At 42.3% G+C, this 25,000-nt stretch overlaps 1 protein-coding gene across 5 annotated transcripts in view; it reads right to left on the bottom strand.

Annotated features, from left to right (window-relative positions):
- plxnb2a (plexin b2a) overlaps positions 1 to 25,000 on the bottom strand; it is a 125,410-nt gene that overhangs the window by 7,375 nt on the left and 93,035 nt on the right. For all 5 annotated transcript variants that reach the window (XR_004609000.1, XM_034526874.1, XM_034526877.1 and 2 more), the window contains 23 exons: positions 24,990 to 25,000; positions 24,264 to 24,390; positions 20,853 to 21,021; positions 20,561 to 20,672; positions 20,357 to 20,468; positions 19,622 to 19,723; positions 19,444 to 19,539; positions 18,428 to 18,515; positions 17,274 to 17,437; positions 15,573 to 15,721; positions 14,792 to 14,927; positions 12,782 to 12,918; positions 12,515 to 12,697; positions 12,076 to 12,187; positions 9,733 to 9,942; positions 9,544 to 9,627; positions 9,317 to 9,412; positions 4,056 to 4,192; positions 3,843 to 3,943; positions 2,866 to 3,095; positions 1,661 to 1,842; positions 1,506 to 1,572; positions 669 to 815 (listed from right to left, as the gene is read on the bottom strand). The exon at positions 24,990 to 25,000 is cut by the window's right edge and continues 90 nt beyond it. Coding sequence is in view for 4 of the 5 variants with exons in the window: in XM_034526874.1 (XP_034382765.1) it covers positions 669 to 815; positions 1,506 to 1,572; positions 1,661 to 1,842; positions 2,866 to 3,095; positions 3,843 to 3,943; positions 4,056 to 4,192; positions 9,317 to 9,412; positions 9,544 to 9,627; positions 9,733 to 9,942; positions 12,076 to 12,187; positions 12,515 to 12,697; positions 12,782 to 12,918; positions 14,792 to 14,927; positions 15,573 to 15,721; positions 17,274 to 17,437; positions 18,428 to 18,515; positions 19,444 to 19,539; positions 19,622 to 19,723; positions 20,357 to 20,468; positions 20,561 to 20,672; positions 20,853 to 21,021; positions 24,264 to 24,390; positions 24,990 to 25,000 (2,952 nt within the window). In the remaining variant the exon portion in view is untranslated. The remainder of the gene's footprint in view (positions 1 to 668; positions 816 to 1,505; positions 1,573 to 1,660; positions 1,843 to 2,865; positions 3,096 to 3,842; positions 3,944 to 4,055; positions 4,193 to 9,316; positions 9,413 to 9,543; positions 9,628 to 9,732; positions 9,943 to 12,075; positions 12,188 to 12,514; positions 12,698 to 12,781; positions 12,919 to 14,791; positions 14,928 to 15,572; positions 15,722 to 17,273; positions 17,438 to 18,427; positions 18,516 to 19,443; positions 19,540 to 19,621; positions 19,724 to 20,356; positions 20,469 to 20,560; positions 20,673 to 20,852; positions 21,022 to 24,263; positions 24,391 to 24,989) is intronic.

The following is a 25,000-nucleotide window of genomic DNA, read 5'->3' as shown; positions in this document are numbered from 1 at the left end:
CACACGCGTACTTTTACATTACATTACATTACATTACATTACATGTCATTTAGCTGACGCTTTTTATCCAAAGCGACTTACAATCATGTTACATTCATAGCTACAGGGAACAATGCAGGGTTAAGTGTCTTGCTCAAGGACACATCGACTAGGGTGGGGATTGAACCACCAACCCCCTGATTGACAGACCTGCTAACCACTGACTGAGAGTCACCCCGCGTCCTGAGTCCCGAGTACTAACCAGTACACAGTACTAACTGAGTACTAACCAGTACACGGTACTAACTGAGTACTAACCAGTACACGGTACTAACTGAGTACTAACTGAGTACACAGTACTAACTGAGTACTAACCAGTACACAGTACTAACTGAGTACTAACCAGTACACAGTACTAACTGAGTACTAACCAGTACACAGTACTAACCAGTACACAGTACTAACTGAGTACTAACCAGTACACAGTACTAACTGAGTACTAACCAGTACACAGTACTAACCAGTACACAGTACTAACTGAGTACTAACCAGTACACAGTACTAACTGAGTACTAACCAGTACACAGTACTAACTGAGTACTAACCAGTACACAGTACTAACTGAGTACTAACCAGTACACAGTACTAACTGAGTACTAACCAGTACACAGTACTAACTGAGTACTAACCAGTACACAGTACTCCACGTCGTCCCCCAGCAGCCCCGTGTCGTTCAGTGTGTATTTGGCTTTCTTCATCATGGCGTCCACCGGCCCTTTCTCAACCTGGTGCTTCAAGGCCTTGAACAGTTTGTATAAAGGCTCTCCTGCCGTGTCCTAAAACACACACACACACACACACACACACACACACACACACACACACACACACACACACACACACACACACACACACACACACACACACACACACACACACACACACACACACACACACACACACACACACACACACACACACACACACACACACACACACACACACACACACACACACACACATTATCTTAAAGCACTTTGTGCAGCATTTATTGTATGAAAAGATATATGCAGTATATTGAATAAAATACCATTTATAATTATATTGTATTGTATATTTTGTATTATAGTATAATTTAAATTGTATATTTTAATTATTACATGCACTATTAATAGAAGAAGAAGAAGAAGGAGGAGGAGAAGAAGAAGCAGAAGAAGAAGAAGAAGAAGAAGAAGCAGGAGGAGAAGAAGAAGCAGAAGGAGGAGAAGAAGAAGAAGAAGAAGAAGAAGAAGAAGAAGCAGAAGGAGGAGAAGAAGCAGGAGGAGGAGAAGAAGCAGAAGGAGGAGGAGGAGAAGAAGAAGAAGAAGAAGAAGAAGCAGGAGAAGAAGAAGAAGAAGAAGGAGGAGAAGAAGAAGCAGAAGGAGGAGAAGAAGAAGAAGAAGAAGCAGGAGGAGAAGAAGCAGAAGGAGGAGAAGAAGCAGAAGGAGGAGGAGAAGAAGAAGAAGAAGCAGAAGAAGGTGTGTTACCCTGAGGAACTGATAGATGCAGATGGACATCCAGTTACAGAGCATCCTCTCCACCACCGTCTCCGACCTGGAAACACAAAACACTCCATTTCTGTCCTTTCCACCCTTTCACTTAAAGAAGCTCCCGGCCGGTGAACAGGCGCGTCGTTCTTCACCTGCGCAGCATGAGTTTGGGGTTCTTGTTCTGCACGTGTTCGTCCATCAGCTCCAGCAGCAGCGTCCTCATGATGTCCGTGTAGTACTCCAGCTTCCCGTGCAGCGCCACCGTCAGCAGCGAGGCGAAGTAGCCGCGGGAGCGGGCGTTGAAGTCCGGGCGGCTCTCTAACGTGCGGATGAACTGCGGGGCGGAAAAAAAGCTATTCATTATAATAACAACAACAATACTAATTGTTATTATCAATTTGATGGGGTTGACAATGAACAAAGAGGTTTTTAGATAACGTATCTTAATTAATAAGGTATCTTAACATTTTGTAACATATTGTAAGGTATCTTAACATATTGTAACATATTGTAACATATTGTAACGTATCATAAGGTATAGTAAGGTATCGTAACATATTGTAAGGTATCTTAACATATCGTAACATATTGTAACGTATAGTAAGGTATCTTAACATATTGTAACATATTGTAACGTATCATAAGGTATAGTAAGGTATCTTAACATATTGTAAGGTATCTTAACATTTTGTAACATATTGTAAGGTATTCTTAACATATTGTAACGTATAGTAAGGTATCTTAATATATTGTAACATATTGTAAGGTATCTTAACATTTTGTAACATATTGTAACGTATCATAAGGTATAGTAAGGTATCTTAACATTTTGTAACGTATAGTAAGGTATCGTAACATATTGTAAGGTATCTTAACATATTGTAACGTATCATAAGGTATAGTAAGGTATCTTAACATATTGTAAGGTATCTTAACATTTTGTAACATATTGTAAGGTATTCTTAACATATTGTAACGTATAGTAAGGTATATCTGTTTTTTATATAAGAAATAATAAAGAAAACACCCAAAACAAACAAAAGAAAAACACAATATAAACCAAACTGATACTACAAAGATACTTGGGACCAGGTGTCTCAAACAAGGAGAGAAAAAGGTCAAATGATTATTTTTGTTTTGGGTAAAATCCATTATTTCTCTTCAGAAATGTGTTTTACGCGTGACGGGTTTGGGTATGAAAAATAAAAACACATTTACTTTTAAATCATCGTGTATGGGCAAAAACACTTTAAACAGCATTTACATCTATTTTTCTCTAAGAAAAAGCCAGAACTTTGCCGAGAGAAGAAAGAAAAGACTCGAGGACAGAAACCAGCAGAATAAAGAACCGACTCACGTTGAGGAGAAAGGTTTTGCTGTTCAGCAGGTTGGAGAACTGGTTCAGCGCCTGAGCCACGATGGCCTTGCGGGCTTCGGGGATTTGTATTTTGCCCGTGATCATGGCGTCGTTGGCGCCGTCTTTGGAGGGCAGGAAGAAGTTTCGGTCGGTGTAAGTCTTGTAGTCCAGGAAGGGGATCCGGGCCTCGCTCAGTTCACTGGTGTGGTCCTCCATTTCAATCATCAGATCTGAAAATCGTTGTGTTGCGTAAGTAAGAGCACGACTACCAACGGGCCTTTTTTAAAAAAACAACCGACTCGTCGCTCAATAACACGGAAAAAAGAAAAACAACCGACAGACGCAGCGGTGGTCTTTTACGGGAAATTACTGTTTTTGTCTTTGAAGAGAGCATTTATAAAACTGAGAAAATATTCTTTTTTTAGGAGGCTAATTTACGGAGAAGAACCTCATACAACCCTACTTTAAAACATCCCCACTATCCCTCTAAAGTCTATTAAAAAAAAAACGACGCCTAAATACAATTAAATTACAGGAAACATCCGCAATTAGCAGTTGTTCTGTAAATTACGTGGAAATAAAGCCTTTGAACACACATTCAGCTGGAAAACATTCAGCTAGATTTACAGATTCTACTGCCGTTTTAAATATTACGCAATCATTAAACTAAAACACACATTAACTGTCTCTAAAGTGACATCATCAAATATGCAGCGGACGATTTTGTTTTAACCATTATTTGTTTTATTCGTTTTGGTCACATTTTATCGTAAAAATACATCGTAAATTCTAGAAAGATTGAAAAATAACCATCTATTTGATGGTTTGAATGTCTTCGCGGCGTCCTAGGTGCTATTTAGGGGATCCGAGCGCCCACTCGTTTTGCGTATTTAAGATAAAATGTTCTCAAAACGGATAGAACCGATGAGGAAAAGCAGCTAAAATAAGTTGTAATACGTTGTTCTTTTTTTTTGTACCTGTGAACTCTTTCTTGCAGCGATCTCGGACGCTTTCCTCCAGATTCTCCAGCTGGTGTTTCACCTTCTCGTATTCTCGTTCGGCCTGCTGACTCTTCCTCCTGTTGAGCGGGAAGATGTGTACACACACGTCAACACGCAGGAAAAACCAGCGTGTGTGTGTGTGTGTGTGTGTGTGTGTGTGTGTGTGCGATTCGATGCCGTTTGTCTGACCTGTAGCAGTACACGGACACGGCGATGAAGAGCAGCATCGGTATGATGACCGCGGGGATGATTATAGCCAGAGGGATGTCGTCTTTTCTGGCGTAGTACACGGAATCCACCGTCCACTCGCCGAGGCCGAACTTCACCTGGAGAGAGACGGAATATGTGAGTCACATGACCTCATGTCTATAGAGGAACTCCACCACGGTCACATGACCTCATGTCTATAGAGGAACTCCACCACGGTCACATGACTTCATGTTAGTCTATAGAGGAACTCCACCACGGTCACATGACTTCATGTCTATAGAGGAACTCCACCACGGTCACATGACCTCATGTCTATAGAGGAACTCCATCACGGTCACATGACTTCATGTTAGTCTGTAGAGGAACTCCACCACGGTCACATGACTTCATGTTAGTCTATAGAGGAACTCCACCACGGTCACATGACTTCATGTTAGTCTATAGAGGAACTCCATCACGGTCACATGACTTCATGTCTATAGAGGAACTCCATCACGGTCACATGACTTCATGTCTATAGAGGAACTCCACCACGGTCACATGACTTCATGTCTATAGAGGAACTCCATCACGGTCACATGACTTCATGTTAGTCTGTAGAGGAACTCCACCACGGTCACATGACTTCATGTTAGTCTATAGAGGAACTCCACCACGGTCACATGACTTCATGTCTATAGAGGAACTCCACCACGGTCACATGACTTCATGTTAGTCTATAGAGGAACTCCACCACGGTCACATGACTTCATGTTAGCCTATAGAGGAACTCCATCACGGTCACATGACTTCATGTTAGTCTAAAGAGGAACTCCACCACGGTCACATGACTTCATGTCTATAGAGGAACTCCACCACGGTCACATGACTTCATGTCTATAGAGGAACTCCACCACGGTCACATGACTTCATGTTAGTCTATAGAGGAACTCCACCACGGTCACATGACTTCATGTCTATAGAGGAACTCCACCACGGTCACATGACCTCATGTCTATAGAGGAACTCCACCACGGTCACATGACTTCATGTTAGTCTATAGAGGAACTCCACCACGGTCACATGACTTCATGTCTATAGAGGAACTCCATCACGGTCACATGACTTCATGTTAGTCTATAGAGGAACTCCACCACGGTCACATGACTTCATGTCTATAGAGGAACTCCATCACGGTCACATGACTTCATATTAGCCTATAGAGGAACTCCATCATGGTCACATGACTTCATGTTAGCCTATAGAGGAACTCCATCACGGTCACATGACTTCATGTTAGTCTATAGAGGAACTCCACCACAATCACATGACTTCATGTCTATAGAGGAACTCCACCACGGTCACATGACTTCATGTTAGCCTATAGAGGAACTCCACCACGGTCACATGACTTCATGTCTATAGAGGAACTCCATCACGGTCACATGACTTCATATTAGCCTATAGAGGAACTCCATCATGGTCACATGACTTCATGTTAGCCTATAGAGGAACTCCATCACGGTCACATGACTTCATGTTAGTCTATAGAGGAACTCCACCACGGTCACATGACTTCATGTTAGTCTATAGAGGAACTCCACCACAATCACATGACTTCATGTCTATAGAGGAACTCCACCACAATCACATGACTTCATGTCTATAGACAAACTCCATCACGGTCACATGACTTCATGTCTATAGAGGAACTCCACCACGGTCACATGACTTCATGTTAGTCTATAGAGGAACTCCACCACAATCACATGACTTCATGTCTATAGAGGAACTCCATCACGGTCACATGACTTCATGTCTATAGAGGAACTCCATCACGGTCACATGATTTCATGTCTATAGAGGAACTCCACCACAATCACATGACTTCATGTCTATAGACGAACTCCATCACGGTCACATGATTTCATGTCTATAGAGGAACTCCATCACGGTCACATGATTTCATGTCTATAGAGGAACTCCACCACAATCACATGACTTCATGTCTATAGACGAACTCCATCACGGTCACATGACTTCATGTCTATAGAGGAACTCCATCACGGTCACATGACTTCATGTCTATAGAGGAACTCCATCACGGTCACATGACTTCATGTCTATAGAGGAACTCCATCACGGTCACATGACTTCATGTCTATAGAGGAACTCCACCACGGTCACATGACTTCATGGCTATAGAGGAACTCCATCACGGTCACATGACTTCATGTCTATAGAGGAACTCCACCACGGTCACATGACTTCATGTTAGCCTATAGAGGAACTCCACCACGGTCACATGACTTCATGTCTATAGAGGAACTCCACCACGGTCACATGACTTCATGTCTATAGAGGAACTCCACCACGGTCACATGACTTCATATTAGCCTATAGAGGAACTCCATCACGGTCACATGACTTCATGTTAGTCTATAGAGGAACTCCATCACGGTCACATGACTTCATGTTAGCCTATAGAGGAACTCCATCACGGTCACATGACTTCATGTTAGCCTATAGAGGAACTCCATCACGGTCACATGACTTCATGGTAGTCTATAGAGGAACTCCACCACAATCACATGACTTCATGTTAGCCTATAGAGGAACTCCACCACGGTCACATGACTTCATGTTAGCCTATAGAGGAACTCCACCACGGTCACATGACTTCATGTCTATAGAGGAACTCCACCACGGTCACATGACTTCATATTAGCCTATAGAGGAACTCCATCACGGTCACATGACTTCATGTTAGCCTATAGAGGAACTCCATCACGGTCACATGACTTCATGTTAGTCTATAGAGGAACTCCACCACAATCACATGACCTCATGTCTATAGAGGAACTCCACCACGGTCACATGACTTCATGTTAGCCTATAGAGGAACTCCACCACGGTCACATGACTTCATGTCTATAGAGGAACTCCATCACGGTCACATGACTTCATATTAGCCTATAGAGGAACTCCATCATGGTCACATGACTTCATGTTAGCCTATAGAGGAACTCCATCACGGTCACATGACTTCATGTTAGTCTATAGAGGAACTCCACCACAATCACATGACTTCATGTCTATAGAGGAACTCCACCACGGTCACATGACTTCATGTTAGTCTATAGAGGAACTCCACCACAATCACATGACTTCATGTCTATAGAGGAACTCCACCACGGTCACATGACTTCATGTTAGTCTATAGAGGAACTCCACCACGGTCACATGACTTCATGTTAGTCTATAGAGGAACTCCACCACAATCACATGACTTCATGTCTATAGAGGAACTCCACCACAATCACATGACTTCATGTCTATAGACAAACTCCATCACGGTCACATGACTTCATGTCTATAGAGGAACTCCACCACGGTCACATGACTTCATGTTAGTCTATAGAGGAACTCCACCACGGTCACATGACTTCATGTTAGTCTATAGAGGAACTCCACCACAATCACATGACTTCATGTCTATAGAAGAACTCCACCACAATCACATGACTTCATGTTAGTTTATAGAGGAACTCCACCACGGTCACATGACTTCATGTTAGTCTATAGAGGAACTCCACCACAATCACATGACTTCATGTCTATAGACGAACTCCATCACGGTCACATGATTTCATGTCTATAGAGGAACTCCATCACGGTCACATGACTTCATGTCTATAGAGGAACTCCACCACAATCACATGACTTCATGTCTATAGACGAACTCCATCACGGTCACATGACTTCATGTTAGTCTATAGAGGAACTCCACCACGGTCACATGACTTCATGGTAGTCTATAGAGGAACTCCACCACAATCACATGACTTCATGTTAGCCTATAGAGGAACTCCACCACGGTCACATGACTTCATGTTAGCCTATAGAGGAACTCCACCACGGTCACATGACTTCATGTCTATAGAGGAACTCCACCACGGTCACATGACTTCATATTAGCCTATAGAGGAACTCCATCACGGTCACATGACTTCATGTTAGCCTATAGAGGAACTCCATCACGGTCACATGACTTCATGTTAGTCTATAGAGGAACTCCACCACAATCACATGACCTCATGTCTATAGAGGAACTCCACCACGGTCACATGACTTCATGTTAGCCTATAGAGGAACTCCACCACGGTCACATGACTTCATGTCTATAGAGGAACTCCATCACGGTCACATGACTTCATATTAGCCTATAGAGGAACTCCATCATGGTCACATGACTTCATGTTAGCCTATAGAGGAACTCCATCACGGTCACATGACTTCATGTTAGTCTATAGAGGAACTCCACCACAATCACATGACTTCATGTCTATAGAGGAACTCCACCACGGTCACATGACTTCATGTTAGTCTATAGAGGAACTCCACCACAATCACATGACTTCATGTCTATAGAGGAACTCCACCACGGTCACATGACTTCATGTTAGTCTATAGAGGAACTCCACCACGGTCACATGACTTCATGTTAGTCTATAGAGGAACTCCACCACAATCACATGACTTCATGTCTATAGAGGAACTCCACCACAATCACATGACTTCATGTCTATAGACAAACTCCATCACGGTCACATGACTTCATGTCTATAGAGGAACTCCACCACGGTCACATGACTTCATGTTAGTCTATAGAGGAACTCCACCACGGTCACATGACTTCATGTTAGTCTATAGAGGAACTCCACCACAATCACATGACTTCATGTCTATAGAAGAACTCCACCACAATCACATGACTTCATGTTAGTTTATAGAGGAACTCCACCACGGTCACATGACTTCATGTTAGTCTATAGAGGAACTCCACCACAATCACATGACTTCATGTCTATAGACGAACTCCATCACGGTCACATGATTTCATGTCTATAGAGGAACTCCATCACGGTCACATGACTTCATGTCTATAGAGGAACTCCACCACAATCACATGACTTCATGTCTATAGACGAACTCCATCACGGTCACATGACTTCATGTTAGTCTATAGAGGAACTCCACCACAATCACATGACTTCATGTTAGTCTATAGAGGAACTCCACCACGGTCACATGACTTCATATTAGCCTATAGAGGAACTCCACCACGGTCACATGACTTCATATTAGCCTATAGAGGAACTCCACCACGGTCACATGACTTCATATTAGCCTATAGAGGAACTCCACCACGGTCACATGACTTCATATTAGCCTATAGAGGAGCTCTAGGAGGTACATACCACGAGCTCCAGCATGTCGTTGGCCGTGTCTCTGCGTTGGCGTTTGGATTTGGATCTGGGCTGCGATGAAGGAGCCTCCAGGATCAGCTTATCATCCTGAGTGAACCCCGGGATAAAAAAACATTTGTTAGAATGAATTAATATAAAAATGGAAGACCGCTTTCAACTCTTTTGTCCGATGACATCGTATTTATTTTTTTTGTTGTGTGTAAAAGTGCACGTTTTACCTGCAGGATGTTCACATGACAGGAGGCGTCTCCGACAAACGCCTGGGCCTCTTTGGCCGTCATGGCTTTGGCGAAACCTCGACCCTGACGAGAGACAACGACAACAACAACAACAACATGAACTCAACGGAGACAGAGAGCGACGGCGCGTCGGGGGAGGTGAAGGCGGGCGGCCGCCGGTCTCCTCACCGTCACGATGATGACGCTGGTCTCCGTGATGACGTTGTTGTCCAGCTTGTTGAAGGTGGGGTCCGGGTGGTAGTCGAAGCCCTTCAGGTCCTCCATCTCGTTGTCCAGCTGCAGGACGGTGCGGAGCGACTGGGTGTCCACGGAGAGGTTCACCGGCGGGGAGAAGAACTGCAGGACGGTGTCGTTCTTACTCAGAGCCTCCTGCACGAACTGGCAGAGGAGAAGAAGAAGAAGAAGGAGAAGGAGGAGGAGAAGAAGTCAAACTACAGAAAACCTGAGGTCTGCTTCACACACTTCTTTTCTGAACACATTTTATTTAACTTTTTATTCTATTCATTTTGTTTATTTCAACTTGGTCGTATTTTATATTTTACCCTTTAAATATGTATTTTTGTATTTCATTGTCAGCCTAACTGGGAAGTGAACATATGCAAATAATCTCACTCCGTTTCTTTAAGGTTCTCAAAAACAATAATAATTTTAAAAAAGAGTAACAGTAACAAAATGCTACATAGGGATTATACAAAGTAAACATTCAATTAAAAATATATATAATAAAAGTAACTAAATGATCCAGTGTAACTACAAATAATATATATATATATATATATATATATATATATATACACACATTTATTTATATATATTCTTTTGTAATCTATTCATTTTATTTATTTACTTAATTCTTTTAATTTTATTATAAATATTTTTTATTGAATGTATAATGAGATATACATACACACACACACACATATATATATACACACACACAAAAAAAATACGATAAGAACGAATTTTGTGATGGTTGTTTTCGTTAAATGTTACACAATTCTATACAATTATCTTAGTGATGTTTGGTGGTCTCTGTGCTTTAAACTCCTCACTTTTAGTGGGCCCAGTTGCAAAATATTTTAATCAAATGTTTCTTATTATTCACAAAAAGGTGTCACAAACATGATGAAACACAAATGTAACCAAAGGTGGAGAGAAAGAAATGAGAAAATACTAAAATTGTTGGAGCAATAAATAAGAAAAACAAACTTCCTGCAGAGAAATTATGTCGGGAAACAAGAAAGTGTGTGTGTGTGTGTGTGTGTGTGTGTGTGTGTGTGTGTGTGTGTGTGTGTGTGTGTGTGTGTGTGTGTGTGTGTGTGTGTGTGTGTGTGTGTGTGTGTGAAACCGAGAGGAAATGAAATACCACTTTGAACAAAGAACCAACTCCATCAATCTGCCACAACAACAACAACAACAACAACAACAACAACAACAACAATGACTTCCTGAAGCTGGAAAGAAGTTACAATTCATTTTTCTTCAGCTCAAATACACAGAAAGTCCAAAATGAGTTTTCAGTATTTTTTTCCAGTGTTTGTTCAGAGAACTCTGAGATCTTCATTCTGCTTCTGTTGAGGCGATAAATTGTTGTTGACGCTATTTAAACTTAGGAAAGTGAGAGATTTCCAGTTTACAATTTCCAGGCACAGGTCAACAGAAGTGTGACATCTATAAAACAGTTGTATAGAAGTCTATGCTTCATGTGTTAAAGCTGCATTCTCTCTACTGACCACCAGGGGGCGACTCCTCTGGTTGTATAGAAGTCTATGCTTCATGTGTTAAAGCTGCATTCTCTCTACTGACCACCAGGGGGCGACTCCTCTGGTTGTATAGAAGTCAATGCTTCATGTGTTAAAGCTGCATTCTCTCTCCTGACCACCAGGGGGCGACTCCTCTGGTTGTATAGAAGTCTATGCTTCATGTGTTAAAGCTGCATTCTCTCTACTGACCACCAGGGGGCGACTCCTCTGGTTGTATAGAAGTCAATGCTTCATGTGTTAAAGCTGCATTCTCTCTCCTGACCACCAGGGGGCGACTCCTCTGGTTGTATAGAAGTCTATGCTTCATGTGTTAAAGCTGCATTCTCTCTACTGACCACCAGGGGGCGACTCCTCTGGTTGTATAGAAGTCTATGCTTCATGTGTTAAAGCTGCATTCTCTCTACTGACCACCAGGGGGCGACTCCTCTGGTTGTATAGAAGTCTATCCTTCATGTGTTAAAGCTGCATTCTCTCTACTGACCACCAGGGGGCGACTCCTCTGGTTGTATAGAAGTCTATGCTTCATGTGTTAAAGCTGCATTCTCTCTACTGACCACCAGGGGGCGACTCCTCTGGTTGTATAGAAGTCTCTGCTTCATGTGTTAAAGCTGCATTCTCTCTCCTGACCACCAGGGGGCGACTCCTCTGGTTGTATAGAAGTATATGCTTCATGTGTTAAAGCTGCATTCTCTCTCCTGACCACCAGGGGGTGACTCCTCTGGTTGTATAGAAGTCTATGCTTCCTTACCTCTACAGGTGAGGGGTTCTGGGAAAACTCGTTGGGGAGCGGCAGGACTTTCATACAGGCTCTCTGGATCAGATCGAACCCGCTTCCCATGACTACGATCCTGCGGCCGCCGCTGCGCACACACACACACACACACACACACACACACACACAGATGGGGAAATTAATTCATGTACATTTACCTTCAAATGCAGTTTTGTACATTTACCTGAAGGTTTTATAAGATTGAATTAATGTGCAAAACAGATGGAAGATGACCTATGATGTCATTGACGTTTCACAACTCACTCTTTTAATAACATTTGTATTTATCATTTATCCGTCAATTTATCTCGTTTTTTCAAAGCCTTTTTTAAGCATTTCTTTTTTAAGTGTTTCTCATTCCGCTCTTTGCCGACGATGATGATACTTATGTTGACGTCTCCAACTCCACGCTCACCTCAAGAAGCTGCCCTTGGGGTAATAATCCGTGACCTTGGGGTTTTCCGAGTACTGGTACGCGGCCGCGACGTCCTTGGTGGTGTTTCTACCGTATTTCACCGTCACGGCCAACAGGTCGGAGGGCACCTTCTGGCCGCGGTACCTCCCGGTCCTACAGGCGATCTCCTCGCCGAACGCCACGCTGAGGAAGGAGGAGGAGGCGAGGAAGACGTTTAGTGACCTGCCGCCTGAGGAAGACGCTCACGGACAGACGGTAGCTCCTTACACTTCACAGGGAACTCCCCCGACGCTCACGGACACGTCGCCCTCGCTCGCGGTGTCCAGGTCTTCTCCGTCGATGGTGATCACGGTTCCTCCGGAGGCGGGGCCCTTCGCCGGGTGGACAAACAGCGGTTTGGGGTCCTGGACGCGAAGACGAATGAGTCGTTTGTATTTTAACTTCAAGTCGAGCGCTGCATTCACATTTGAACTTTGTACATTTGTTTTTATCTTTGATTTAGAATATTAATACAAAATATAAATCAACTAATATATTATCATAGATTGCTCAGCACGGTATACAAATAAATGCTGCAGTTTAAAAGTAATTCCATCAATAGTTATAATACAATAATATAATCCGCATCACTTATGAGTACTTTTACATCGGGTATGTATACTTTGATGTGAATGCCTTTAACTAACTAACTCTTAATTTTTATTATTATTTATATGTGGTTTTGTTCTTTGCATTCCTGTTTTTGCTGCATTTTTAATTTTATTTTTATTCTCTTGTTCCTCTTGTTTACTTTATGAAGCACGTTAAACAACAACAACTGTATAAAAGGTGCGATATGAAAAACAAAAAGGTTGACATTACTACTTTTACTTGGAGACATACAACAAAATAAAATGCTAAAATCTCCCAACCAACAGTTTAATGTCGACATGTCGAGCAAATTGTTTGTCGTTTTCTTAACGGCAGCACCTGAAGGCACCGTCGGGCTGGTTTACTCCCACGTAACGTATACAAACTCTGATATTTCATATTTTATCTGTTCACATGAGAGTTGTTCAGTTTAAAGCCTGAAGGAAAAAGAGTCTTAATTATGACTTATAATTAGTTTTATACCGTCTTCTCCAGTCTGTGTTGTCGCTCGGGAGGTTTTTTTTTTCTTCCTTCCAGTTATTTTCAAGCAGAAAACTGAACTAATCTAATTTCATTGAACAACAACAACAAAGTCTCAGATCCGTCACCCGAGACACGCAAACACAAACAGAGAGAAACAACAACTCCGTTAAACTTTCACAGAGTTCATAATGTTCCAGGTATGAACGCTGTGATCAAAACATTCCTTAAAGCTAAATAACCCCCCGTGGTATTGATCTGGGGAGCGAGATTAAACTAAGAATACAACTGTGTAACTTTTTATAAACTTGTGTGCTTTGAGCATGTTGTTTAAAATCACACCGGCTGCTTCCCCGTTTGTTCCGGAAGGTTTTTGAGCGGCGTGACAAACAAAAAACTAAGAACACACCGGAGGATAAAAGAGGATAAAAGAGGCTTCGAGAAAAAACCTCAAAACGTCTGGAGAATTTAGAGCCGTTAAAGAAGTCATGTGTGTTTCGAAGGGAGGAAATAACTAAATAAAAGATGCAAACATATGGAAGCCATAAAAGAAAAAAATAATAATGAGATATAAAGTCATAATAATGAGATATAAAGTCATAATAAGTCATAATAATGAGATATAAAGTCATAATAAGTCATAATAATGAGATATAAAGTCATAATAAATGAGTAATAAAGTCATAATGAGATATAAAGTCATAATAATGAGATATAAAGTCATAATAATGATATAAAGTCATAATTATGAGATATAAAGTCATAATAATGAGATATAAAGTCATAATAATGATATAAAGTCATAATAAGTCATAATAATGAGATATAAAGTCATAATAATGATATAAAGTCATAATAATGATATATAAAGTCATAATAAATGAGAAATAAAGTCATAATAATGAGATATAAAGTCATAATTATTATGAGTAAAAAATAAATATAATTTCGACTTTTCGACTCGATGACTCCGGCCGCCGATTACATTTTTTGTAAAAATCTTATTTTCATTCCGGTTTAATCTAAAAAAATAATAATCTCAAAGCAAATAATCTCAGAGTGAAGTTTAAAAACACTTTTGAAACTCCAAACAGACCAAACAGGTGTCAGAACAAACACCTGTGGGGGCGTGTCTAGTGCATGGGGGCGTGTCTAGTGCGGACCTACCCGATAGGTGAAGACCACCTGTGACTTCCCTTTCCTTCCTCCCTCCACTTCCACCTCCACCGGTCCGCTGTTGAACCGCTCGAACGGGAAGTCAACCGGCGGAAGTCGCCTCGCCGGTCCGATCTCACACACGACGCTGCGGACGGAGAGACGCGGGCAGCGGTAGTTATTATGGGATGGTACATACTAGTATTTACTCAGTACTGTTCTGGAGTACAGCTTTCAGGTACTTGGATTAGAGTTTTTACACCTTTACTTCCTGTCTGTGTAAAGAGCTTCACCTTCACTTCCTGTCTGTGTAAAGAGCTTCACCTTCACTTCCTGTCTGTGTAAAGAGCTTCACCTTCACTTCCTGTCCACGTGAAGAGCTTCACCTTCACTTCCTGTCCGTGTAAAGAGCTTCACCTTCACTTCCTGTCCGTGTAAAGAGCTTCACCTTCACTTCCTGTCTGTGTGAAGAGCTTCACCTTCACTTCCTGTCTGTGTAAAGAGCTTCACCTCCACTTCCTGTCTGTGTAAAGAGCTTCACCTCCACTTCCTGTCTGTGTGAAGAGCTTCACCTCCACTTCCTGTCTGTGTAAAGAGCTTCACCTTCACTTCCTGTGTGTGAAGAGCTTCACCTTCACTTCCTGTCTGTGTAAAGAGCTTCACCTCCACTTCCTGTTTGTGTAAAGAGATTCACCTCCACTTCCTGTCTGTGTAAAGAGCTTCACCTCCACTTCCTGTCTGTGTAAAGAGCTTCACCTCCACTTCCTGTCTGCATGTCAATGTGTTTCGCTACCTGGTGGAGACAGAGTATCGGTCCGCCTGGTGGACGCAGTCCACGCCGGCCACCGTGATCCGCTTGACGTCGTCCTTCTTGATTCCCATGTTGGAGCCTTTGATGGTGACGGAGATCCGCCCGTTGAGAGGGCCGAAGCGAGGGACGATCTGGAGACACAGATTGTGAGTGTCCCTGTTATTATGGGATACGTTTGTCTTTAAATAATTACATAACCGCCTGGTGTTTAAACTCACATTGAGCCCCCAACTTAAATTTTTTTATTTCTGTCCTGAAACATTGTAACATTAAGTATCGTTACACATTTTAAATATTTGTAGCATTTTCACATATTCTGTTTCCTGTATAGTGTTTTATTTCTGTCCTGACGGAGTTTACAAATTATATTATATATTATTACATATCTAAAAAATATTTGTCTCTCAATTCTGAATGTAGCATTTTCAGATTCAGACATTCAGGTCTTAGGAGCTTTAAAAAAAGTGGCATAGAATGGAAACACTCTAAAGCTGGTTCTATGGAAAGGTGACCTGTTCTTTCGGAGCTGTCTTCATGGACTAAAACGTTGCTCGATGGAGGAACTACAGAGGAAGAACATTGGGATTCATCCTCTAGGGAGCAGCAGCACCAATCAGCAACTGAGGAAATATCCAACTGTGCGTTTTGAGCCCCAAAAAACCCGCATACAGTACGTTATTGTTCTGTTATTGTTCTGTTTGTTCAAACGAGCAGATACATTTAAAATGCTCCTCGCCCTCAGTCATCCGTGTGATTGCTTCTCTGTGACTGCAGCTCATTCCAGACAGTTCCTCTTCACTTATTCCTTGAAAACCACCGCATGCAGTTTGCTGCCGTTTGTTGTTGTTGTTTTTTTTTTCACTATAAAAGACATATTTGAGACGTGATTTATGTCAAAAGGTCGTCTGGTGTTTTTAATGACGACGGGGGGGAAAAGCAACATGGAGGATCTGTCACTGAGGAAACTTTCTGCTACAATGCATATATATATATATATATATATATATATATACATATGCATATATATATGTAAATATATATATTTATATGTAAATATATATATATATAAGTAAATATATTTATATATAAATAAATATATATTAAAAAACAGATATATATAAATATATATATTTTTTTATATGTAAATATATATATAAATAAATATATATTTATATGTAAATATATATATATAACTAAATATATTTATATATATATATATTTATTTATATATAATATAATATATATAATTATATATTATAAACAATTGAAAACAATTTCAGAATAATGTTTATAATAGTATAATTGCTGCACAAGTTGAATGGTTCAGCCGGTTTATGATGGAGTTCCTTTTAATAACTTTATTATTTAACCATTCTATTCAGGGTCGGGGGCGCTGGAGACGACCCCAGCCGACATTGGTGGGTGAAGGGCGGCGGGTTCACCTGGACAGGTGTCATATGGAGACAGACAAGTTACAGTCTCCAGTTCACTTGAGCTGCATGTCTCTGGACTGTGGGAGGAACCGGAGAACCCAGAGGGAACCCACACAGAAGGACCACTGCCCGGGATCGGGGATCGAACCCTGGGCCCCTATTGCAAACCACTGCGCCTCCATGCAGCCTTATTTTAGTAGCAATAATCTCCATCATCATCATCATCATCGTCGTGCTCCTCAGGACTCACGTCTGTGATCTCCGGGTCGGGGCACTGAGCCGGATGAGCCGCCGGGCAGAGCTGCCGGTAAACGCAGCGCCGGGAGGCGGAGCACCAAACACACTCGTACCGGGAGTCAGCGTCTCCACACAGGCTGCAGTCACCTCGGCCCACGGAGCAGTTATACAGCACGACTGGAGGAGGAGGAGGAGGAGGAGAGGAGGAGGGGAGAGGGAGAGGGGGAGGAGAGGGAGGAGGGAGAGGGGGGAGAGGAGAAGGAGGAGAAGGAGGAGGAGGAGGAGAGGAGGAGGGGAGAGGGAGAGGGGGAGGAGAGGGAGGAGGGAGAGGAGAGGGAGGAGGGAGAGGAGGGGGAGAGAGAAGAGGAGGAGAAGGAGGAGGAGGAGGAGGAGAGGAGGAGGGGAGGAGGGAGAGGGGGAGGAGGAGAGGAGGAGGAGAGGGAGAGGGAGGAGGGGGAGGAGGGGGGGGGAAAGGAGGGGGAGGAGGGAGAGGAGAAGGAGGAGAAGGGAGAGGGAGATGGAGAGGAGGGGGAGAGAGAGGAGGAGAGGAGGGGGAGAGAGAAGAGGAGGAGAAGGAGGAGAGGGAGGAGGAGGAGGGAGATGGAGAAGAGGAGGAGGAGAGGGAGAGGGAGGGAGAGGGAGATGGAGAGGAGGGGGAGGAGAGGGAGGAGGAGGGAGATGGAGAGGAGGGGGAGAGGGAGGAGGAGGAGGGAGAGGAGGGGGAGGAGGGAGAGGAGAAGGAGGAGGAGGGAGAGGAGAGGGAGGAGGAGAGGGAGGAGGAGGGCGAGGAGGGAGAGGAGAAGGAGGAGGAGGAGGGGAGGAGGAGGAGGGAGAGGAGAAAGAGGGAGAGGAGAAAGAGGAGGAGGAGGGAGAGGGAGAGGAGGAGGGGGAGAAGGAGGGGGAGAAGGGGGAGAAAGGGAGGAAGAGGAAGAGAAGAGGGAGGAGGGGGAGAAGGAGGAGAAGAAGGGGAGGAAGAGGAGGAGGAGAAGAAAAGAAGAAGGAAAAGGAGAAAGAGAAGAAGGATAAGAAATAATAGAAGCAGTAGAAGAGGAATTGAAAATAAGAGAAAGTCAAACAGCGTAATAACTTTCACACACTTGACTTATGTGTGTGTGTGCGTGTGTTTGTGTGTGTGTGTGTGTGTGTTTGTACAAGTGACACACCAACCTGTCAGGGTGCTGTCAATCTTCCTCTCAGTTTCTCTGTCTTTGATATGGAAGGATACGTTCACCTCCTGCTGCTTGTCATAGGCAAACTGCACACACACACACACACACACACACACAGACACACACACTTTGCATTAACACACAGTCACAAAACATTCCTCCCTATTTGGAGCTCAACACTAAATACCTCACATCTATCTAACTGTGAAACACTCCTGCAGCCATAAATCAATATGTGTGTGTGTGTGTGTGTGTGTGTGTGCGTGTGTGTGTGTGTGTGTGTGTGAGACCGCATATTGGCAATCTTTAAGACTCAACATGAGGATCGATGGAGGCAGAAAAGTGGAACAACTGAAGCGTGCGACTAAAAAACAGTGACGTTGCTCTGCAGCCCTCTAAGGGGCGCCATCACACACACACACACACACACACACACACGCACACACACACACACACACGTCTATTTACCAGAATAATGAATAAGCATTGTGAGCTTCTAAATACACCTAACAGACACATACACATATAAATAAACATTAAAATATAACTACATGCCACACAAAATGCAAAAAACTGCTCCCAATTTAATCTCCAATCAATTAACGCGCTGAAGCTCCTCTGATCACTCTAATCATCATTAATGATCTGAACGCTCGGGCGGCCTTCAACAGAAGAACCGGGCTGTGCTCCTTTAATTGGACTGAAAGGTTCAGACGAGGACACAAACGGGGGATTTTAATTACTGCCGACAGTATTTTCAGAGTTATAGAGTAATAAAAAAAGATGTCTATAATTCTTTGTGTAAAAAACCTTTGACTCTAATATGTCAACAACATGATCAAATGTTTAGATTTCTTCTATGAACATTAGCACATGATATCTATTAGTTAATTTATTTAATAATAAATCACCTGACGAGTGTCCCTTCATGCTTTCCTGCCAAGTTAATCTTTATTTAATAATATCTATGATCATTAACATTTAAGAATACCGTATTGGCTCCTTGATACTGACCTCATAGCCCGGGAATTTGAACTTTGACCCCTGCTCCGGTGTCACCGTCACCTCCGTGTCCTTCATCAGCTCCGTCCCGATGGAAAACCTCGGTTTCTGGAGACGGGAGACGGACGTTATTTGACACACTTAAAAAAACGTCGTCCACAAGTGGCGCAGGTGGGCGGTCGGGTCTCACCGGGTAGATGTCCAGGTTTCTTCCCTGGAAGCTGATGGGGATTTGAAAGCCGACGGGGATCAAGAGCGGCTCCGGAGACTCAAACTGAGGGCAACTGCCGGCCTTTACCACGGGACGACGACGGAAATGATAAAGATAATACTTTATTAGTCCCTTTATTAGTTAAAAGAGTTCAACACAAGAGAGGACAGTCCGGCTCTTCATCTAACGACTGGTAGCGAGCAAAAATCACGTGGTCCGACGGTGACTCGTGGTAGAATTAGCACTCTAGCTATGTTGCTAACTAGCGTACAGCTGGAACGTTAGCTATCTAATCAATTGACGGGTGTATATTTTCAGCCAGTGTAGCATTAAAGCATGATGGAATTAGCACTCTAGCTATCTTGCTAACTAGCGTGCAGCTGGAACGTTAGCTATCTAATCAATTGACGGGTGTATATTTTCAGCCAGTGTAGCATTAAAGCATGATGGAATTAGCACTCTAGCTATATTGCTAACTAGCGTACAGCTGGAACGTTAGCTATCTAATCAATTGACGGGTGTATATTTTCAGCCAGTGTAGCATTAAAGCATGATGGAATTAGCACTCTAGCTATCTTGCTAACTAGCGTGCAGCTGGAAAGTTAGCTATTTTATCAATCTACCGGCTTGTTCTGTATGTAGCATTAAAAGGTTAGCTATCTTGCCCTCCTGGCACAGTGCGACACACACACACACACACACACACACACACACCTGTTCTGGTTTAACGATGTGTTCTCCACCAACAGCAGCGTTGTTGTCACTGCAGCTGTGATCCAGAGCGTTCCACTGACAGCCCCACTCGCTGGTCACACACGCTATGCACCTGAAAACACACAAACGCACCACACGCTTACATACACACGGGTGTGTTTCAAGTGTGTGTGCGTGTGTGTGTGTGTGTGTCGTTCATCTTACGGTGCGTTCTGGTTCTTCCTGACCGTAGCGGCACAGTTGTAGAAGTGATACTCTCCGGACGTCACCTTGATTCTGTCGTTCACCAGAACCATGACTGGGACGGACACGTAGTCTGGAAACACACACACACACACACACACACACACACACACACAATTTGTGAAATACCATATTCGTATTAATGCCATTTTTAATAAATTTGCAAACATTTCTACATTTCTGTTTTTTTCTGTCAAGATGGGGTGCCGCGTGTACATTAACGAGAAATAAAATGATTATTATTTTTTTTTACCCTGCTGGTCGGGGGTCGCTGGGATCTCCACGGGGTCCGGCAGCGAACAGGTGACCCGCACCTGACTGTCGGCGATGACCATCACGGCTTCGCTTTTGAAGGAGCCGAACTCGCACTCCAGCCGGTCGGAGCTCCTCAGCGCCGGCAGCGCCGGGATGTGGATGTCGACCTGGAGGAGAAGGACGAGAAGGAGGAAGGAGGCGTCACGGAGAAAGGAGGCGCAAGCACTGGTTCAAGTGAGGTGAAAGAAGATGTGTGAGAGATACTGACACCTCCACACTGGTTTTTAATCTGTAACCTCGTAGTTTAACCTATATATGTTATACATTTTATGTTTATCGATACAAAATAAATGAATCTATTTTTGGCTACTTTTGGCCAATCAATTAAATACTTGACAATGTACTTCATCACATTGATGCAAATATCCTGTAAATCCAATTTTGCTACAAAGCAGTTCAACTTATTGAATATTCATGTTGACCCGAAACAACCGGGATATTAAGTAAAGAAGCCCTTTATATTAATATCGACGTGTTTATATTGATATTAATGAAACCACAGTATTTGACCGTGAGGTGCGGTTGAAAGCTCCAAACAGGACCTTTAATATTAAATTATTACTGTTGTTAATAATTATATTATATACAAGCTATAATAAATAATAACGTCACAACAGATCCCAGTTTGCCCGTGTAGTAAGTTTTACACATTTATGTACATTTTCATTTCATTTGTATTCTTGTATATAGCGTTTATTTGAAGAGTGTGTGTGTGTTACTCATGTTGTGTGTGTGTGTGTGTAGGCAGGGAGAAAGATATGGTGTGTGTGTGTGTGTATGTGTGTGTGCCTGTGTGTGTGTTGCTCATGTTTGGTGTGTGCGTGTAGTCAGGGAGATGGTGTGTGTGTGTGTGTGTGTGTGTGTGTGTGTGTATGTGTGTGTGTGTGTAAGTGTGTGCGTGTAAGTCAGAAAGATCTCTGTGTGTGTGTGTGTGTGTGTAAGGCAGAAAGATATGGTGTGTACGTGTTACTCATGTACTCATGTCGTGTGTGTGTGTGTATGTGTGTGTGTGTGTGTTACTCATGTACTCATGTCGTGTGTGTGTGTGTGTATGTGTGTGTGCCTGTGTGTGTGTTGCTCATGTTTGGTGTGTGCGTGTAGTCAGGGAGATGGTGTGTGTGTGTGTGTGTGTGTATGTGTGTGTGTGTGTAAGTGTGTGCGTGTAAGTCAGAAAGATCTCTGTGTGTGTGTGTGTGTGTAAGGCAGAAAGATATGGTGTGTACGTGTTACTCATGTACTCATGTCGTGTGTGTGTGTGTGTGTGTGTGTGTGTTACTCATGTTGTGTGTGCGTGTATGTGTGTGTGTTACTCATGTTGTGTGTGTGTGTGTGTGTAAGTGTTACTCATGTTGTGTGTGTGCGTGTAATGAGGGAGAAAGAGATGGTGTGTGTGTGCGTGTGTGTGTGTGTGTGAAGGTGTGTAAGGCAGAAAGATATGCCATGTATGCGTTACTCGTGTACTCATGTCGTGTGTGTGTGTGCGTGTGTGTGTGTGTGTAAGTGTGTAAGTGTGTGTGTCTGTGTGTGCGCGTGTGTGTGTGCGTGTAGTCAGGGAGAAAGAGATGGTGTGTGTGTGTGTAAGTGTGTGTGTGTGTGTAAGGCAGAAAGGTGTGTGTGTGTGTGTGTAAGGCAGAAAGATCTGGTGTGTATGTGTTACTCATGTACTCATGTCGTGTGTGTGTGGTGTGTGTGTGTTACTCATGTACTCATGTCGTGTGTGTGTGTATGTGTGTGTGGGTGTGTTACTCATGTCGAGTGTGTGTGTGTATATGTGTGTGTGTGTGTGTGTTACTCATGTACTCATGTCGTGTGTGCGTGTATGTGTGTGTGGGTGTGTTACTCATGTCGAGTGTGTGTGTGTATATGTGTGTGTGTGTGTATGTGTTACTCATGTACTCATGTCGTGTGTGTGTGTATGTGTGTGTGGGTGTGTTACTCATGTCGAGTGTGTGTGTGTATATGTGTGTGTGTGTGTTACTCATGTTGTGTGTGTGTGTAATGAGGGAGAAAGAGATGTTGTGTGTGAAGGTGTGTAAGGCAGAAAGATATGCCATGTATGCGTTACTCATGTACTCATGTCGTGTGTGTGTGTGTGTGTGTGTGTGTGTCCTCATTAGTAACAGTTTCACTTCACTAAGGATTTAATTTCTAACTTTTTGAGTTCACTGGAGGCTGCAAATCCCTGCATAGAAACCATGTGTAGTAAAAATCATTATTTATATATTTATAATTATTATATATTGTAAAATAATATGCAAATGATTTGTTGCTGCTTTAAATATAAGTATTTTAAATAAATTAAAAAGGTTGAGAAAGATGATGATGTTGGTTAAAATTACCTCAAGAAATAGAAAAATAATTATTTCATACCGCATCGTTATTTATTTACTATAATAATAATAATATCTTTACTGGGTTCATGTGCCATAATTAATTTTTTTGTGTGTCATATAATCACATTCCTCACATTTGAGCCATCGTTAATGTGAAAATATTGATTAGCTAAAAGTGTAACGTTTTAACCAAAAACAAATCATCATCATGTTGCTGAAAGCTTGAGAAGTGCAGTATTATTATTAGTATTATTATAATTATTTTTGACATTTTAATTATCATGCTTTCACAGTGAAAGAAGAAGAAAAACAATTAACAATTCTAATAATTCTAATGCTGCGCCATTTAAAAACGATCAGCATTCAGAAGACGTTTGATTTTAAATCTAAAGTACACAAAGTCTTCTTGCATCGTGTTTATTATTAACCTGACCTGATTATAATTAACGCGCAGACACAATGTCGTTCTGTCGCGTCTGATTAAGAATTAAAATGCTACGATCTACATATCTACATTTGGTCTCCGAGCAGTGAAGTCGGAGCAGAAAGGCATGATGGGTAAAGGAAGGTCCGTGCATCTCGAAGGACGACGCCCCTTTCTGTCAAATCAACTGTTAATGCGCTTGTTTTTGTCTCCTAGAAGTTATAAAGATAGTTTTAATCTTTAATCTTAAGGGGGGGGGGGGGGGGAATGGTTTTAAATATTCTATTCCTTTTAAGGGTTGATAGCTATGGAGGTCACGTGACCTACAAAGCTATCAAAGGTCACGTGACCTCAGATGAACCGCATGCGAGGTTTCATCAGCAGTTTCTGGACCAAAAGGTTCACAAAGGGAAACATTGTTTCACTTAATGAGCTCAATCAGCCCGATTTAAAGGGGCCGTCGGCACAATTGATTATATATATATATATATATATATATATATATATATATATATATATATATATATATATATAAACAACATATGCAACAGGCACCTGACTCAGGTGTGTTCACTTCCTGTTGCTCTCCTACCTGCCGCGTCTTCTTGCAGCTCAGGTTGGGCGGGTCGAAGGCCTGGATCTGAACACACTGCTGATTGGGCGACCACAGCCAGATCTTCTCCTCCCACCACCTGCTGCACGCCATCTTCCTGGTACACCTGGGGGGGGGGGGGGGGGGGGGGGGATAAATCGACGTTGACTTTGGTTTCACGCTGGGACACGACCAGCGGTCGCCATGGTGATGGTCTGTGTTTGTTGAGACTTGTGCCATGACACAGACTAGGATTTGCCTGTATTTGAATATTTAAATTATTGTTTTAATTAATTATATTATTAAATACATATATTTATGCATATAAATAAATAATTATATTTATATAAATAAAATAATATATCTCATTTAATATATTTATTTATTTTATACAATTGAATAATACGGCTGTTGCCAGTAAAACAATTAAAATATTCCTTGAAAAGGTTTTTGAATAAAATTATATATTTGCAGGAAAAAAAATTGCGTTTTTTTGTTAATTACTGAGGTGACGTTGGCGACCGAGTGCAAAACATATCAATTATATTAGTATTTGTTTCCACTTCACATACGTCATGATTTATTCCATAATGTCCGTTTCTATTTCTTTACGTTCGTATCGATCGCACCAACTTTTCCTAATTTTTCCAAGTTTAAAAACACGTACGGACAAGTAGATGGAAAACACACACACACACACACACACACACACACACAGTGACTCACTTCCCCTCCAG

Source organism: Cyclopterus lumpus, chromosome 23 (genome assembly GCF_009769545.1).
Source record: "Cyclopterus lumpus isolate fCycLum1 chromosome 23, fCycLum1.pri, whole genome shotgun sequence".
NCBI lineage: Eukaryota > Metazoa > Chordata > Actinopteri > Perciformes > Cyclopteridae > Cyclopterus > Cyclopterus lumpus.
This window is presented reverse-complemented; position numbering and strand designations above follow the sequence as displayed.